General features: G+C 38.6%; 1 protein-coding gene across 15 annotated transcripts in view; it reads left to right on the top strand.

The window, feature by feature from the left end:
• Positions 1 to 14,433, top strand: part of LOC118739457 (putative uncharacterized protein DDB_G0286901) — a 180,078-nt gene extending 165,645 nt beyond the window's left edge. For 4 of the 15 annotated variants that reach the window (XM_036470793.1, XM_036470792.1, XM_036470799.1 and 1 more), the window contains 5 exons: positions 5,045 to 5,179; positions 7,388 to 7,841; positions 7,906 to 8,033; positions 8,613 to 8,651; positions 13,830 to 14,430. In XM_036470793.1, coding sequence (XP_036326686.1) covers positions 5,045 to 5,179; positions 7,388 to 7,841; positions 7,906 to 8,033; positions 8,613 to 8,651; positions 13,830 to 13,955 — 882 coding nt within the window. In that variant the 3' untranslated portion in view covers positions 13,956 to 14,430. Of the gene's footprint in view, positions 1 to 4,350; positions 4,781 to 5,044; positions 5,180 to 7,387; positions 7,842 to 7,905; positions 8,034 to 8,612; positions 8,652 to 13,829 lie in introns of those variants that run through there. The other 11 variants (XM_036470795.1, XM_036470798.1, XM_036470802.1 and 8 more) reach the window with 8 other exon arrangements.
• Positions 14,434 to 17,822: the final 3,389 nt, after the last annotated feature.

The following is a 17,822-nucleotide window of genomic DNA, read 5'->3' as shown; positions in this document are numbered from 1 at the left end:
TACATATGTATGTACATATAGTTGATAGTTGAGAAGTTCTCAAAAAAATTTAGTTTTTTCCTTGTTTGTCAGCTGTCAGTTCTCGCTGCTTTCTAAATACAAACACAAATATATATGTATGTATATTTATAGAGAATGTTTAGTTGCTCTTTGTTGTTGCTGTTGTGTGGGCACCAAATTGTATACGAAGGAACTGGTCACCTATTGACGTCGGTCCGCCTCAGTCAAATGTGTGTCTCGAACGTTGTGGGAATTAAGCGCGTCGGAATAAAGTATTTTTTTAGAAAAATTGTTCGACGATTTTCGAACTGCGTGTTTTGCATAGTATATTCTGAAAATATACTTTTGTGCGAATTTTATTTGTGCAGCTGTGTGTGTGAGCAATTTTTTGTGTCATATATATGTACACATATTAAGCAAATAATGCGGTTCATTGACTACATATACTACATTTGTACATATAAATAAATATTTGGTGGTTGAAAACAGCCTAAAATGCGTGAAATTTAAAAATAATTAACGAATAAATACTGAATGAAAAGTTACCTAAAAACTTAAATATAAATAAATAATGGAGGTCTTAACTCATTGATAATTTTGTACTCATTTTCATGTTTTGAAAGCTTACCTTTGTTTCACGTGGATCACGGCTATCATCGGCTTTCAAACTGTTTTTAAATCATGTCGTCCATCCCGCAATGCAACAACTCTTGTGGAATGAACGAATGGATTTTCCCGCGTGAAAAGTTTGCAGTGAAGATATTTTCACCCTCTATGATATCAGAATGAAGTCTCTTCTCGAACCAAAAGTTGAGCTTTGAATTTTATTATGTGCGCAAAGCTAACTATCGAATTAAACACCAAAGGCGTCTTCGAGATATGTGTACAAAAAGGCGTAAATCAACCTAACCAATGACTATCCCGAATTGTAGAGATCACAACCTTAATCATACATAAATACATAGAATTAGAATCTGTTGTGGACCTAAGACACATAGGAAATAAACCACAAATTATCCTGACAGTTGTTGCTCACGGCAACTGGCAGCCTCTGCCGTTACGGTCTCCAACTTACACAATACGTTTGTGCAAGCAAACAAACAAGGACGCTCCCAAAATCACGAATGAGCAACAACTAAGCTCTCCCGATTTCAATTTGCTACAAATTTCGTAATATGGCGGTAACCAGCAAGCCCTGGTCTCTAAAACAGTCAGCTCAGAATATATCGGGCCGTGACTTTAGTCAAAGAAAACACCTTTCTTGGCTGGTGCCACTTTTGACTAGGATTTGACCCACGCACGACCCGTAAGTGATGCCCTCTTCTGCAGAATTCTGCGACCGAATTTTCCAGTTCGATGCTCTCCACCTCAAGCTCGTCTCTGCAACTGCGAAAAATCGTTGGTGTGATATCCTAACCTTTTTCCATGAGTGCCCATTGGGCAGTGCCCGGTGATTACCCCGATTATTAATCTGAGAGAAGAGCTATCGAGTCGAGTGAGAGCTACGGATCGCCTACAACAACAATCCTTGGCCAAATTTTCCGGGTAGTATGGCAGGTGGTTTTCACAGCCCACCAGGGATTTATCTCTTCGATGAATTCGGCCTTTAGTATGTGCTTGCAGGAGCTAGAGGTATGCCCGCATTTTGTGCAGAATTGACTTCAGATATTTCCATCCCCTTCCTTCCCAACTCTGGTGGTGATTGTTTGATGGTGAATGTCGCTTATGCCCTATCTGCTGATCTGGATATCGTTCGTGAGTTCGCAGATATGCTGCATGATTGCCTTAGAGGTGGATCTGTATCAAGCAAGTGTCTGTTCTCTACGGGGCAGACGAGCAGGAATTGTTTGCTGAGCATGAAATTGTATTCCCAATTCAAGTGGCATCAGAAGTCATCCCGTTGCTTCGCGGGATGCACTGTTTTGACAAGTCTGTGTACTACAACCTTCTACACTTCGTCACAAACGATGGAATTAAGAAACGGCAGACCAATTTTCTTGTGTGTTGCCAAAGGTCTATGAATAGTTCAAAGCTACTTATAGGGGTGCAGGTTACGGTTAAAAGCGCAAGTTAGCTGAGCGTTTTTGGCGTTCAGTTCCGTGTTAGTGCTGTGCATATTACGGAAGCCAAGTTGGCCCATAGCGAGGGTTAGGTGGCATCGAAAGTATGGCAGTAGCAGTGTCTTCATTACTGGAGAAATGACAGTCATCGGCCGATGAGATTCCCATTTGTTGTCTGGCTTCCTGGGTTTTAGTAGTGGCATCACACTTACAGACTTTCACATGTGGGATATGGTGAGTGTGGCCAAAGACGATTTGAGGAGTTCTACTCCTGCAGCACCGTCGTGTTTTAGCATTAACAAACATAGTCCGGCGAAACCAATGGCTTTTAAGGCTGGTAGAAGTTAGAGGCGCACAGGGTTCTCGGAGGATGTGCAGACTTCTAGTCACTTGAGTTTCGACCTTTCTCACCAACGCATGCTCCAGGAACTGCCGGATAAAAAAGGTGACGCCATCGTAGAATGTGATTTTAGCCCTGCAAATGTGCTTCGTTGGGTAGCTATATGGTGGCTTGGCTTTATGGACGTCTGTGCACAGCTCTTTGTAGTTCAAACTTAGCTTACTTGGCGCAGGTTGAAGCAGCTGTATCTCAGCTTGAAGTATTGTTGATAATTTACTCCTTGAGAGTTGAAAAAGAGGATGGGAGGAGGATGATGTGGAACTCATCGTTAGAAGAAAGTTCTTGGACAATCTGGATGGTATTATCAAAATTTAGTTACAAATTGGTGTACTAGCTGCGGACTTGCTTTAAATCCTGGAAAGTCGCAGCTCATACTATTCACCAGCAGATGCGCCTCATGCCCAGCTTCCCTCAAAAGGGGGTGCTTCACTTTTTCTCTCTGACAGCAACTCTCAATAGATCTTATATTAAGACTGTCGGATGTCTGCAGTGTCTTTCGGGCAGAAGTGGCCGCTATAAAAGAGGCAGTCGATTGGCTATGGATTAATGTTTTGCCGACTAGGAGAGTAATAATCTACTCTGATAGCCAAGCGGCAATCAGGGCTCTGGCATCGCTAATGGTGCGATTGAAACTGGTCAGAGAATGCCTGACCTCTCGCTCAAACGCCTCGGAATACTTCCAAATCAATCTTATTTGGGTCCCACAGTGACATCACTGGTAATTGCAGGGCTGATGAATTGGCTAGTCAGGGCACCCTCGAGACCATCACCTCGGACAGGGAGGGTATAGGAGTTCCGTTGGCAACCTGTGATCTGCTCCTGGACAGATGGGCTCGCATTCGGCTCAGCAAGCACTGGGCGAGGCTTAAGCTTCTCGGTGCGTATTTCATCAACACTCCCGAAAAGTTCTCCGGAGTGGACATCAGCTGCCTGCGGAAGTTTGTTTTGAGAGCCAAGCGCTCCTCTTAGTTTAAAACAGAGAACCTGTAGTTAACGTTCAAACAATTTGTGTAACACAATGGACACTCTAATGTCTAAGTGAGTCCTCTTGTCGGGTCTGCCACAATAACCTAGTCTCGGATCGTTACCATAGACCTCTTGGTGGAATTACACGCCAAGAATTTGCATGAGTTCTTGTGTTCAAAATTCGTGATCAATAATGTCGAGCTTGCTGATAAAGCAAAAACTAAAAAATGCATTCACTTTCTTTGACTACACACCCTATATTTACCTTTCTTTATCGCACTTACACGCTTGTAGTGCTCAGTTAACAGTTGTTTTAAGTTTGTAAGTATACAAACAAATTAGATAAGACATGTTGCTTGTCAGCTTGTTGCTGCAGTCACTGCTGCTGGTCGCGCGAATGCAAAGTGTAAACAAGAGTTTGCAAGGCATTTCACGCCTGGTAACTGGCAATGACTTCCTAGCCGGTGAAGTCAAAATGAAGATGGGTTTTCTGTAGTCAGATGCATGTACATATGTTTTACTAAGCGGGCAAACGATAATAAATGAATGACGACCGTGTAAGGAAGCGGTTAATAAATAGGAAAAAAGTAAATAACAAATAAAATGAAAAAAGATGAGTAGAATGCGAAGAGCTTATTTAATGACTTTGCATAGCATTTTAGCAAAGTTTGAAGCGTAGGAAAAATTCTTCAAAGCTTTTAGTTGTTTATGGATAAAAGTGGGGTTGGAACACACCAACGCTATAGATCGATTGCTGTAAACATTGCAAGATCGTCATCATCAGACCACCCACCCACTCGCTCATCAGTTAGCTCATCAGCTACATATGTATATAGCAGCAGCTAACTCCTCGCAACCATCAACAATTAACAACAAATATTTTTTACACAGTGCAAAAAGTGTTGCAAAGTTCAGTTGTTGATGAGTGTGACTGCGCATAAGACGTGTGTAAATAAATGCACAAATTAAATTTTATTGTAAAAAAGAAAGATAAAACAATATACATCTACTTACATACAGGCATGTATGCAGAAGTTCTGGCAGCAAAGCAAATGCATTTGGGGATTCAAGCCAATTTTTTATACAAGTTTTTCTTGCGATGATGAATCATAAATTGTAAAGTGAATTTGAATGAGCACCAACAACAGAATCGCACACACATACGCACAAACAAAAAATGCTGTAATCTCCACAACAACATTAAAAAAAAATAAAGCTTTCCTAAAATTAAACAATTGATTCTAAAGTCATCAAAAAAAGTAACATTCAACAAATGCATTTGAAAACTCCAATGGCGGATGTGTTGCTAATTGATGATCTACTTGGCGATTTACGCATACTAAAGAGTAATTGTGTTAGTATTGTCACTAATTGAAAATAATGAAAAATGTATATTTAAAAAATGAATAATTAATGGAATTGACATTTGCCCTACGCGACGCGACAGCTCGCTGAGACATTGTACAAATGCAATACAATTCTTACATGAATTTCAGCTTATCAGTGGGCTGCTCACGCTCTTCTTGTCTACACTTACTTATATACATACAAAAGTACATACCCACATTGATACTTCCACTCTTGCTAATTGCTATTCTCTTTCTTTATCTCTTTCCAGCTGGAACTGCTACAGCGTCAAGTCACTGACTTAGCTGACACACAGAATATCGCCGAGGATCGCACGACACGCACAAAGACAGAATATGCTGTGCTACAGACGCGCTATCACATGCTCGAGGAGCAATATCGGGAGGTGAGTTAAGAAATTTTGAATGAATTAAGTTTTTAATTTAATCAATTAAAATAACCGTGGCAGACTGAAAGCTATTAGCTCAAGAAAGAGCTTTCCTAAGAATTCTTATCGATGAAGGTTATAGTTTTCGCGCGAAATCGAAAGGCTTAAATTAGAACTCCGCAACCAGCTCTTTAGGCTATTGGCTCTCTTTGAGCGCCGCAAGCCAGAAGATCGGATTTTTTTATTTTTTTGGTTTAGCAATGAGTGTACGAATGAAAAATTCTGCAGACGATTTACGGACCTTTGGGCGTTGGTGTTGTGGAATTCCGCGGACGATGGAACTACGAGCATTATGAGCTTTCAGTTGACACAGAAGAGAAACCACTGGGGTGCTTTATTGTACTCACTAGCGCCAATTAAGAAAAAGAAGGTCACAAAAACGGAACTCAGACTGCATGGCGTCCATTGTACTGTTCTCGTATCCAATTTATTCTGTTTCAAATTTGCACGATTTGCGAATAATTCAGAAATGATTTTTCGAAGGCTCCAATGTCGCATCCACTTCAAGGTAGGAAGAGCAAATGGAGCCTCATGTATAACTTTGACAGTCAGGTGCTTATGCCACGAAAAGTGACGAGTCAACAGTCTCACAAGCTATCTGCAGTCCAATCGGCTCAATAAAGTACCAAGCAAGATCCCCTGAGTTAGAGGGCAACATGATTTTTCTCCTACTGCACCCCCTCAAATCCTCCCAGTAACTGATGAGTGAAATATTCACCCAGTTTCCGTCGGTGGCTTTCATGGACGAAGGTGGAAGAAGGCAGATTGTTGGGTGTTAAAGAGCTCAGGTATTCATTGTAATATAATCCCTAATTTTTGCGAAGGCGGGGTATGGACAAAAAAGTCTTCCGCGGTCTCATCCCGTTCAAAGTAGGGAGGGCAAATAGGACTGCCATGTATGCCTATCACAGTCAGGTGCCTATGCCATGAAAAGTGACCAGCCAACAGTCTCACAAGCTATTTGCAGTCCAATCTGCTTAAAAGCAAATACCTAGCGAGAACCTCTGAGACAGAGGGCAACATGAAATTGGTCCAACTGCACCCCCTCAAAGTCTCCCATTCATTGTTAAGTGAAATATTCACCCAGTTTCCGTCGGTGGCTTTGATGGACGAAGGTAGAAGTGCAGGTTGCAGAACGAGGAATACTTGGTTTGCGCACTCCCTGGCCAAACTGTCAGATGACTAGTTTGAAAGTAGTTAGAAGCCTGGAAAAAGCCTTGAGTGCAGCTCCACATTTTCCACCACGTAGTTAATGGACTTGAGGATGTTGATTGAAGAGTCATCGGTAAATTTTTTTACAATGTGTAAGCCTCGGCTCCTTGAACTTCAGTAGGCAGATATCCCACGCTATTGTTTAAGAGTCTGATCCATATGTACATATACGTATGGTCAGTGGCTTGCCCATGCAACTGAAACGTAGTTGTCTTCAGAAGCCAAATCTTTTGTTGAGAAGCACTAAATAAGTTAAATGAATGTTCCTCCCTCTAATGTATGTCCTCAATGATGCCGAGAAAAGGGGGACGGTGCTCGGCAGGGTGTAGTCCCTCCTGGTGAATAAACAAAAGCAGCGGCAGAAGAAGATTGGGAAAGCAAAGCCAGCTTAAGCCATTTAATCCATGCCTTCAAAGGTTTCGCGACTTGGGAAAATTAATTTTAATTGAGCCCGAAGATGATAATCCAACGACATTTAGAGTTCTGAGAGCCAGGTTCATTTATAGTCGGGCCATCATGCTTAGACCTTCTTACTATGCTCTTCTTAAATGGTTTGTTACCAAAACTCTATGCTTTGCGAAGGGAGAATACTTTAACCATCTATTGGAGTCGATCGAACTTATTAAGTTTATCAGCCTCAATTATTAATCCAAGCTACAAAAAATTATATGCTAAACTTGTGTGGTTACATATTTATTTGAGTTCAGCCCGCTGCGGGGTCCAGATCTAATCCTAACTTGTATATATAACTCGGTTCCTGCGATTTTACCATGTGTCTAGATCATAATATTAATCGATCCTAAGAGCATTAGTTGGCGAAACTACTCTCCAACGACAAGAAACGGAAAGTCGGACAGCTACAAAAGTCACATCTCAAAATTAAACCTTAAAACGTTAGCAAATAACTGAACCGTTCACTAATTTTATCTATGTATTTACAAACTTTTTTTCCAGTCCGAACTCCGTGCTGAAGAACGCCTGGCCGAGGAACAGAAACGTTACCGTGAACTGCTGGCACGAGTCGAACGGGAAGCGGCACTCCAAAATGAAAATTGCCAAATAAAAATCAAAACAATTGAATTAGAAGCCAATGCGTTACGTGAAGAGGCACAACGTCTGCGTGTACTCTGCGACAAACAAGCCAACGATCTGCATCGCACCGAAGAAAAATATGAATTGGCGCGCGATCAAATTGCCGCACTCCAACAGGATCTCGATGAGGCGACGCAACGTGAACGTAAATATGAAGATGAGAAGAAAGCAGCCGAAGAGCTGATGCTGGAGTTGAGTAAAGAATTGGAACGATTACGCGCAGAAACTGGACCAGCGCTGCCGACCACCTCACCGGAGACAATAAGACTGGAGGAGCTGCATAAAGAGCTGGAGGAGATGCGGCAAAGAAATAAAGGTGAGTTGCTAATAATTTAACTTTTGCTGGTGCGAGACTAAACTTTCATGCCATAATAATTTAGCAATGGAGGAACAAAATGAAGAGCTGCAAGCGCAAGTGCTGACGCGCGGCGTGGAAGAGGGCCGCAATCTGCTCAATGGCACGCTAAATAGCTTGGCGCAAGAGCTAGAGGAAATGTCACAAGCACAGGTGGGTGTCGATTGCATTACCTATTTTGATTAAAATTTTAAGGAAGGAATTACAAAAATTTATACACTGCACTTACGCTCCTTACGAGAGGTTTTTTTTAGTTGTTTTAGCTAAGCTTTTGTCGCTCTAACCCCGTCGCTCATGCTTTCGCATAAAAAAAAAACAAGCACAAACCACATACGCCGCATTTCGAGTAAGCTTAGCATAGTTCAGAAGCTTACACACAACACATACACATGCGCACACACCGCAGGAATGCTTTTGAGTTCGTTTTTTAAAACTTGAGCTTTTTTGAAACTTTTATAATAAGCTCAAAGCTTTAAGCAACAGCTGTTTTAACTATTCCGAATTATTGATTTTTGATTTTATTTTTATTCAAAGTTTAACTTAAGCAAAATTTTTTATTTCAGTTAAATTTTTTGTTTGATTTGTCGCCCGTTTTTGTTTTCTTCTTTGTTTCGTGTCCGCCCATGTTCTTGTAATCGTGTTACACCGTTATATCGCTCACATACTATATGTTTATGTATATGTTGTTTATTATTTTGTATTCTCCTTTCTTTTATTTATTTTCATTTACAGGATTCTGTGGATTCAGCCACATTAGCATCTCTAAGTCAGGTAATAATAATCGCGGTGTGAATAACTGGAAAATTAGAAATTGTTTGAGATTTTCAATGGATTGGCTTAATACCTTCTGGTTTGAGATTGGTGATTGGTTGAAAGAAAATTAAATAAAATATATAATTTTTTGAAGCTTAAAAGCTGGTCTTGTGTAAAAAAAAAATAGATAAAATAGAGAAAACGATGGAGAGCGATCCAACATAGTGGAAAAATGTGCGCAATTATGAAGCTTTTGAAAAAAAAAAACTAAATATTGCTGTATAAAGTTTTTCAAGTAACTCTTGAAGAAGGCCTCAAATGGATTTAAGGCAAGTAAAAAGAAATGAAACTAGAAATATTTATATGCAGCACCGGCCAAAACCGTTTGGTTCACAAACCAAATTTGACAACGAATGACGAAAATTGGTACGAAAACACTATGCGGAAATCTGCTCTGTCTTCTAAAGCTTCATTAGAAATGTTAAAGTCACATTTAAAAATTTTTAGCGAGCAATTTATCTATGAGAAGGCGCTGCACAGTGTTGCAGCTCCATATAAGCCGTATCCAGAAATAGTAAACGCTGTCCTACTTTTGTGAAACTTTGCAAATATGAATGACACATTTCGCGCCGCTCCATTGCAGATACACGTCCTTTTCCAGATGAACAGCAGATAGTAAAAGAAAGCAAAAAAAAAACTCGGGCGATATGATCAAAAGCTGCGATTGGTGCAGGCGTCTAAACAAAATGATATAGAACGCTGAAAAAGCTACGCACGCGAAATGTAGAGAAAGCAGAAAATAGATATACCCGCGTGAGGGATGCTTTCGTGGCCAGAAAGAGCTTTCACGCTGTGGCGAACAGAGAGCATTTAAAGCGCAGTTAGCCACGCACATATAAACGGAGAACGGAAACGGTGTTAACAAAAACTCACCACCGCATGACCGTGACGTAGGCGTTTCTTATCTTTCTCTATCAACAGCAAACTTGATATGTTTCTACGTACTTCTACGCTACGCTACGTACACGTTCGTGGGTAACCGCGCTCTTAACCTCAGTGGGTACTCGTATCAGTTACGACCAAAACATATGACGAGATAGAAGCTTTTTAAAGCTTTATTTAGAAAGTGAAAGCTCTGGCGGTTGCTGGTATAAATGCAATTCATGTAAGTCTACCAAGCAACATAGCTTAGAAAGAACCTGCAACATTTGCCAGTACGGCTACCGCGTCAGTAGTAATTAACCCTTGCAATTCTAACAGGAATTGAAATAATTGAAATTGTATTATGTATTTGAATAAGCGTGGCGGCTGCACTACCGTTCTAAAAGGTAGATTACCGGCCTACTTTCGCAGCTTCTTTGAGGCTACTCGTGGACTTCAGTGGACTTCGTGTTCATCCTGCTACTTAAAGCTTACAAAAGATCTCCAATCGTGCCTATCAACTTGCCAAATCGAGTCGCAAAATTTTTTTAGCTTTGCAAGAGAACGACTGTAAGGATTTGAGAAGAAGTGTCAAAAAAGCAAAAAACCTGAGAAATATAAACACAAAGTAATATAAGTGAATTCAGTAAAAAAAAGTGTTTTTCAACCGCAAAGCTAATTCCAACTTTAACACCAAACAGAGAGCGGGAAAATTTTAAAAAATTTGAACGTCTTCAAAAAAAAAAGCACATATATCCCAAAAAATTCAGAAGAAAGAGGATAAAGTCTGCATGGGTCTAAGGCTTTGAAATATTGACTTTGACCAATCGACATCCTCAACTTTCAAAGTTGCAGAAAAAAATTCATATTTTATATTAGTGTCGCCGAAAGATAATTTAAATTAAGATTATAAAGCCTTGTAAGTGCTTCTCGTAAGGAACAGCTCGGCCAAAAAGAGAGCTTTTCAGTTGAGAAAGTTTCGGTTTATTGCTTTTACCGTATAATTATAAAAACTCATCATCATCACTTCATCATACTTAATAAAGCTCGGAAATACTGTGTACCAAAAAGTGCACTCTCGACGTTCTACGAATTTCAATTAGGAATATTAATCTATTTTTTTATTAAGTTTTAAGTCATTTCGTAAACATTTTACTTATCAATTATATTTTATGGGTATTCACATCTTAAATAATGAACGGTGTTTGGAAACTTACCTAACACAAGCATACAAATGTGTGGGTATGGACTTTGGTGGACAAAAACACAAAATTCCATATAAATACTAACAAATATTTAATTTTTGTGTAGTTAAGCTTATCTTCTTGGAAATCCATTGGACATATTTAAACAAAAAATAAGATTAACCAAATTGCATGAAGAATTTGGCTTTCAGAAAAATTGGAATGTTCAGAAAAATTTTGTGCTGTCATAGCTATGAGATACCCTTTTAATAAACCTTAAAATAAAAACCTGTTGGGTTTAGGAACTATTTTATTAAGGTATGAATCCACTATCTGTTTTAAGGTGCCGACCGAAAAATATCCATTTTCATCATAGAGGAGAAGTTCAGCAGGGATACGAACTTTACATTCAGAAAAAAAGTCTGACAGTAATTTAAATTTTAACCAAGAGTGTTGAAAAAGATTTATATCACCAATGTATCTTGACTGTTCCTCCATCTGTCTCCATCATTCACCATTCCATAGTCTATATTTTTGCAGGCTTGTCGACTTCTGCACTTCGGCCATGATGCCAGAGCTTGGTCGTCACATTATTTACATGTCCGGCGTGTGCAGCAAACTCAAGCAAAACCAACCACCTCTTAACATACCCTCGATACCATCAAAACAAGACGTTTCCTGAGCCTATTCGTTATTAAAGTTTACCGGCAGCGACAGAAAGGCTAACCGAACTAGTCAAGGCTTATTATAGCCACCGCAACAACAAAAACAACAGCTTTGAGGGAACAGCGAAGCTCTGTCAATGCTAAACAAAACTACTTCAGGAAAAGTGCTTTCCTGCTGGTATCGGCTCAAGAAATCCCACCTTCTAATAAATTCCCAACGGGTAAATTCCCACAGAATACCGGTGACTTTTGGGACGTCGTCAAAGTGCTAATCGAATTTTCTAAGCGAATGCTATGGTATCTCTGTGAGACGCGAGGGAAACTAAGTATATTTTTTTTGGTATTTTGAAGACGTCTGTTGAGAAGCAGAGGCCAAATCGGATGCTTAGATCGTAGTATAGGACTCCTGTTAACATCTAAATATCTACCTACGTATGTATATGCAAACTCTCCGCTATGACGCTATTAGGACTACTGTACACAGTACGATTTTTTGCTTTCTTTTCATCCTCTTTTCAGATTTGGAGGTTGTTAGGGCAAAAAACTTACCTAATAACTCTAGCTAGGTCTTGTAGGTTTGGCAACGGCTCTTCGTTTATCACAGGTAGCTTCAGCCCTATAAGCTCAATTTTACACATCTACAATTCTGACTTTGAAGGCAGTCGTTGGAGAGCCAACTTACGTTAGGTTAGGTTGCAGTGGCTGCTGAAAGACACATCAGCACACCTACCACAAGGGACCCCCTTCTATACAAACCAGAGTTTGAAGTTGGAAAATTTAAGCAATCGCCTTATCTTTATGCCTGCCATATCGCTCAGGTTTCCAATGGTGCTCCCTCCCAATGCAGAACATTCGCAAAGTTGGTGCCTTACTGTTTCAGGTTCCTCCCCATCTCTGCTGCTCCTGCAGAAGTAGTTGAATGGCGCCCCGGGTCTCTCCACGTGCCTACCTAGCGTGATGAGACCAGTCAGCAGACCCGTAGCTAAAGAGATTTCTCTCCTCCTAAGCATTAGGAGTTCGTTTTCTTTTCGCATCCCATCCCGGACATATAAGCTTTTCCGTATAGCATGTCCCCTGCTTCTTCCATCTTTTTCCTGCTTCGGAGAAGAAGTATACTTGTATATTGAGCCTGCTGGTAGCGAGCGGAAGGGAAGTGCCTTGGTATAGCTTTGTGTCCCGGCCCTGATAGCATGTGAAGAATGAACTGCTCTGCCATCACGTTACGTGATCTTTGGCAACTCACTACAGTTTCCGAGTTGCATGGGACAGAATCCAGAGTTTTTAAAGCCGCTTGGCTGTCTGAAAAGATGCAGATGTTTTACACCCTACTGCTCCTGTCCTTAAGCAATTTGGATCCGCCAGTGTATGACGGAATAGAATCCGCGAGTCCCAGATCGCTATTCTCTGCAGGGGATTTCGCAATCATCCGTTGTTTCCGGCAGACTAATAGCCAATTTTCACCAAAAGCTTAACTGTAGCTAAGAGCTCAGATAAGTTCCAAGAATGCTAACATGGCGTAGCGTGATGATGGCAGAACAGGCTACCACACCACCACCACTCCTTATAGAAGTATTGGACTAACCACGACAGTATATAACCAAGGGGTCGTTCTGGAGGACAAGCTCCATTTACGCCCGATTGCACTTTTACAGTTGTAGAGGGCTACCGTAGCTTTGTACACACGTTCATATGCTATGATTCCCAGATATTTAGTAGATTCACTGATTGCAAGTTCCGTATTCGCCATAGTCGCGGCCTTTAATCTTGGAACCTTATACCTTCTGGAAAATAATACAAGCACCGCTTTGCTTGAGTTTAATCCAAGGCACCTTTTGTTGGCCTACTTTTCCACTCTCTTAGTATTCTCTGCATAACATAACATAATGTTTGCGGTAATATTCCTCCTACTACTAATGCGAGGTCGTCAGCATACGAAATGACATTGCCCACTCCATGTCTCTGAGCAGTTGGTTTACTGACAAGACCCAAAGCAGAGGAGATAGGACTCCACCTTGTGAGCCAGCTTACTTCTAGAGTATTATGTTTAACGTATGTATATACTGTCCACCTTTACGAGCGGAGACGTTCAGGTATCTGGAAGACTCCATTAGAATAGAGTAGGAAATCTCCTAACTACCAATCTTTCAATGGGCACGTAAATGCCTTGTCCTCTGAATAATATGAAAATGTAATTCTAGGTCTGCAGTTTTTGCTGAATGAGACGCCTCATGAAAAAGGCGATAGCTCATAACGCAGTATGCGGTATATAAGTATTTAATACATCTATCGGTTCAAGGGTCTAGAATTCGACTAACTTATCCTACGCTTACAGTTTAAGTAACATTTTCTTTTATCTATTCTTTTTTTATATTTTACAAAGCGATAAATATTAACTTATAACATTTTTTTATTGGTTTCTTTTGCAGTTGCAACAAGCCTTTCAAGAGAAGGAAGATGAGAACACCCGCCTAAAGCATTATATCGATACAATATTATTGAATATCGTAGAAAATTATCCACAGCTGTTGGAAGTGAAGCCGGTGGCGAAGTAAAGCGCCAAGGAGCGGACAGCCAGAAGTCCAGCGAAGGCCGTTGGCTATGGAAAGGGAGAAAACAAGAGACAGAGCAAAGAAAACAGGAATTATGTAATAAAAAATGCGTTGGGAGCACAGCAGCAAAGGAAACAGCTGATATTTGTAATTTAGAAATTAAAAAAAGAGACAGCACTGGAACGAGAACGGTTAGTTATAACAGATAAAGGGCTCTATTATACAAGTACAAGTACAAAACGGATGCGAGACTTGTGTTGTCAATATGAGCAACCTTTCAACGCGGTGATATCTTAAAATGCTACATTGGCAATGTAACGTATTTTCTTGGAGAGATTTACAAAAGATGTTGTTAAAAAAGTGTCTCAAAACTGCGGTTGTTTGAATAAAATAAACCCGTTTCAGAGCTTGCTTCAAACTGAGTATTGGCAATATATCGCACACCGTCTTCAAAAGAGTCTCAACTCAAAATTTGGCATTTTTGAAATTATGCGCTAATAATGTACACAGAGCTTTTATTTACCTTTCAGCAAAAGCTGGAGCAAATTTTTGTTATAATTTGTTAAAAAAAAAAAACCTAAGGTCGAGTCGCCCTTCCCCATATGATTAGCATGTGCTACGAAATAGCTTTTCGCATTTTCTGGCGAGCGTATTATTTTAAGTTGTGACTCCTTTGAAGACGGTGTGCGATATGTATTTCTAAATAGCTGAACTGTTTTACTCTAAACCGTGAGAAAAGTTTCTGTCTGATAAGTTTTTTTAATTATTATATTACCGGAGTCACCGGAAACTGATGAAGAACAAATTTTGTGAAAATAAAAACAATTAACTATAAATTAATAAGTTAATTAACTATTTAATTAATAAGTAAATGTAATACAAACATACATACTTGCATGTCCGTATACATACATACCTATACTATATATAGATTACAGTTACAATAGTTTAGTGTCAAAACAATAATTATTTACTTAAATAAAATAGTTGTTAAATTGTGTAATCAAAACGAAACAATATTAAAATGCATACAATATATTTGTAGTAAATACTACTTATACAAATAGCCATAAGGTTACATATGCAAGAATACGCCAATACACAAGCAACTAAAACTAATAAAAAAAATGCCAACCAATAATTTTAATTCTGTATTTAAATATGTTTTTGAAGCAACTTTTGTTATGACTAAAAAATTTTAAAACTCTGTTGTCAGTACTTTTTTATAAAATGGCAACACTAATTGCGCGTAAAAACAGAGAACTCAGTTTATAGTATAGTGAAAATTCCACTGCACTGCAATCTAGAATACGACCTCGAAATCTCCAAAACCTATTTAAGTGTTTCCACCGCACCTTCTTGCGATTTCGTTGACACGTGTTAGTATGAGTGTGTGGAGTGTACTTGATCTATGCATATAATAAAATTGTAACAGGCTGATGTCTGTACATTATAGATATAAAAAAACAAATAATATGGGGCTCTTTATTCGTCTGAATGTTAGCAAATAAACTCAATCATCTCTTCACACTCAGCTACAGCCGCTTTATAAATCTGCCTTCAAATGTTCAACTAGAATCAAACGACGAAGAGTCGTTGGTTCTGCACTTCACAGAGGTTCTTTCGTAATTAATTAAAACCAAAAACAGAAAAATACAAAAATTTTGTGCCGCGCTGACGCCATTCGTACTCTCGAACCCGCTGGAAGCCAACAAATAACAGCAACCACCTCTGCACGTTCAGCCAATGCCATACAAACGAATTTGTTCTTAATTGTTCAACTCGAACCACATTTCTTACAATCGGCTTATTAACCATGAAAAAATCAAACCATTGTACTTGGTTGAAAAAACCATTGTGCTTTTGGCTCAGTGTGGGAAATGCAGAATGGAAGCGTATTTGAACGAAAAAGCCGCCAAACACATATTTATTTAAAGTAAACAAGCCCCCCGATGCATCCATTTTTCGATAGTCCCGAACTACATAGTTCTAAATTCGACAGATAAGGTCTAGTTCGTTCTGAATCCCTTTTTCTTTGATTCCGAGCCAGTTCGAAATTCGTCACCTTAGAAATAGATTTCTAATGAAAAAAGTGGACTGGTTCGTTTTTGGCGATAAAAAGCTAATACGGAACTATACATTTTATTCACTAGTTCGCGGTTTTCCTGCAGGGTATTTTTAGGTTCCATACCTAACTAGTATGCTCGTATATATTTACTCTTATACATACACATGTTATTGTGTAATCGCCTGTTGTAAATTAACAATTTAAGTAAAAAAAAAAATATTAGAATGCGAATAAAGAATTGCACCGTGAACTTGGAGCGGTAGTTTAAAAGTAACGTTTGTTTAATATATAGCAAATTAAATAGTATGTATGTATGTATCAACATCTAAGTTCTGTCGGAGGCACCCCTGTACGCACATAATAAAGACATCCACAAAACTTTAAAATGTTCAAAGGATACAAAATTAAGTTTTTTCAAACTCGCTACCAGGGTTCAAAAATATTGAAATTAACAAAAAATTGGCAGAATTAAATTTGTTCAAACCTTTGTTAAAAACTATTCATATAAATTCAAAGACAACGCCGATTTTTCGGAATAAGCGGAGCATTTTTCAAGTTTTTCCTAAATTCTAAATACATAATACTGGATTACAAATAATCTTATTTAAAAATACCAAGAAATTCATGTGTAAGGGGTAATTAGTATGGACTTCCTAAGCTCAAAACGCATATTTTTTTCATTTTTTCTATGGGCAGATTCTGGAGATTATGGTATTTTTGTGTGTAAATGTTTTTGTTTGCTTAACTGACAAATGCGATTAATGAGTATTTCATTAGAAAGCCAATTCTAGTACGCGTCAAAGGACATACCACGAATTGTGCTTGCTCGGACTCTCCTGGGAAAGCTCAGAATGCTCGCAGGAATATAGCTGTCAAAGTCAAAATTTTGTAAAATTTTTTTAGATTTTTAAGTTAAATTTTTTCAACCCCTTACAACGGCCCCTAAAAATTATTAAAAAAATTTGGAAATTTTGGTTGATGTCTTTATTTAGTACGTAAAACGAAATAAAGTGCCCCATACAAAATTTTAATGCTGATATTTTAAGTACCACCCTGATATGTATGCACTTAATGCGAAGACACAAAATGTGTTAGATAAGTAGCTACTTATGCATAAATGATTTAAGATATGTACATATTTATGTAGGTGTATTGAGCCCTAGTTGTTCACAGCGACAAATAAAATAAAATAGATAAAAAATTTAAGTATTTTTTGTTTAAAGAGAAAAAATACTTGAAATCTAATAAATTAATTATTAAAAGTTTTTCATATAAATTCGTAAACTAGCTGAGTTATAAATTCAAAGGCAATACTTTGTGGAACTTTTGCAAATTTAAAAAATTTTTATTTTTCAAACCATTGTAGGAATTAATTTTTTTAATTTTGAAATTTTCGTGGATGTCTTTGTTTAGTACGTAGAACAAAAAAAGGTGTGCCTCCTGATGTTGATATTTTCAGCACCACCCTAATACATATTAAACAAATGTCTATCTCTTCACAACTTCCTGGCTTTGTTTTGTTGTGTCAACAGCTGTTCGTTCCAATTACGAAGACGCGATTGTTATGGGATCGTCTTCACGTCCTTCCGGGTTTTGGGTCATCCGGTTATATAATCCGGCAATAAAATATACAGAGGCATCGTAATCGTTTAACCAGGTAGTTGAGTAACAAGAAAGGGGTGTGAGTACGCGTATTTTACCTTTTTTATTTTAATCAAATTTTTTTTATATAAATTAAAAAAAATAATTAATTAAAAAAAAAAATTATATCTATATATTTTGTGTTAAAAAATTATTAATAA

This window comes from Rhagoletis pomonella, unplaced genomic scaffold, assembly GCF_013731165.1.
Source record: "Rhagoletis pomonella isolate Grant_MI unplaced genomic scaffold, Rhpom_1.0 Rhpom_scaffold_00005, whole genome shotgun sequence".
Lineage (NCBI taxonomy): Eukaryota > Metazoa > Arthropoda > Insecta > Diptera > Tephritidae > Rhagoletis > Rhagoletis pomonella.
The sequence above is the reverse complement of the archived record's forward strand: the minus strand, read 5'-3'. Positions and strand labels throughout refer to the sequence as shown.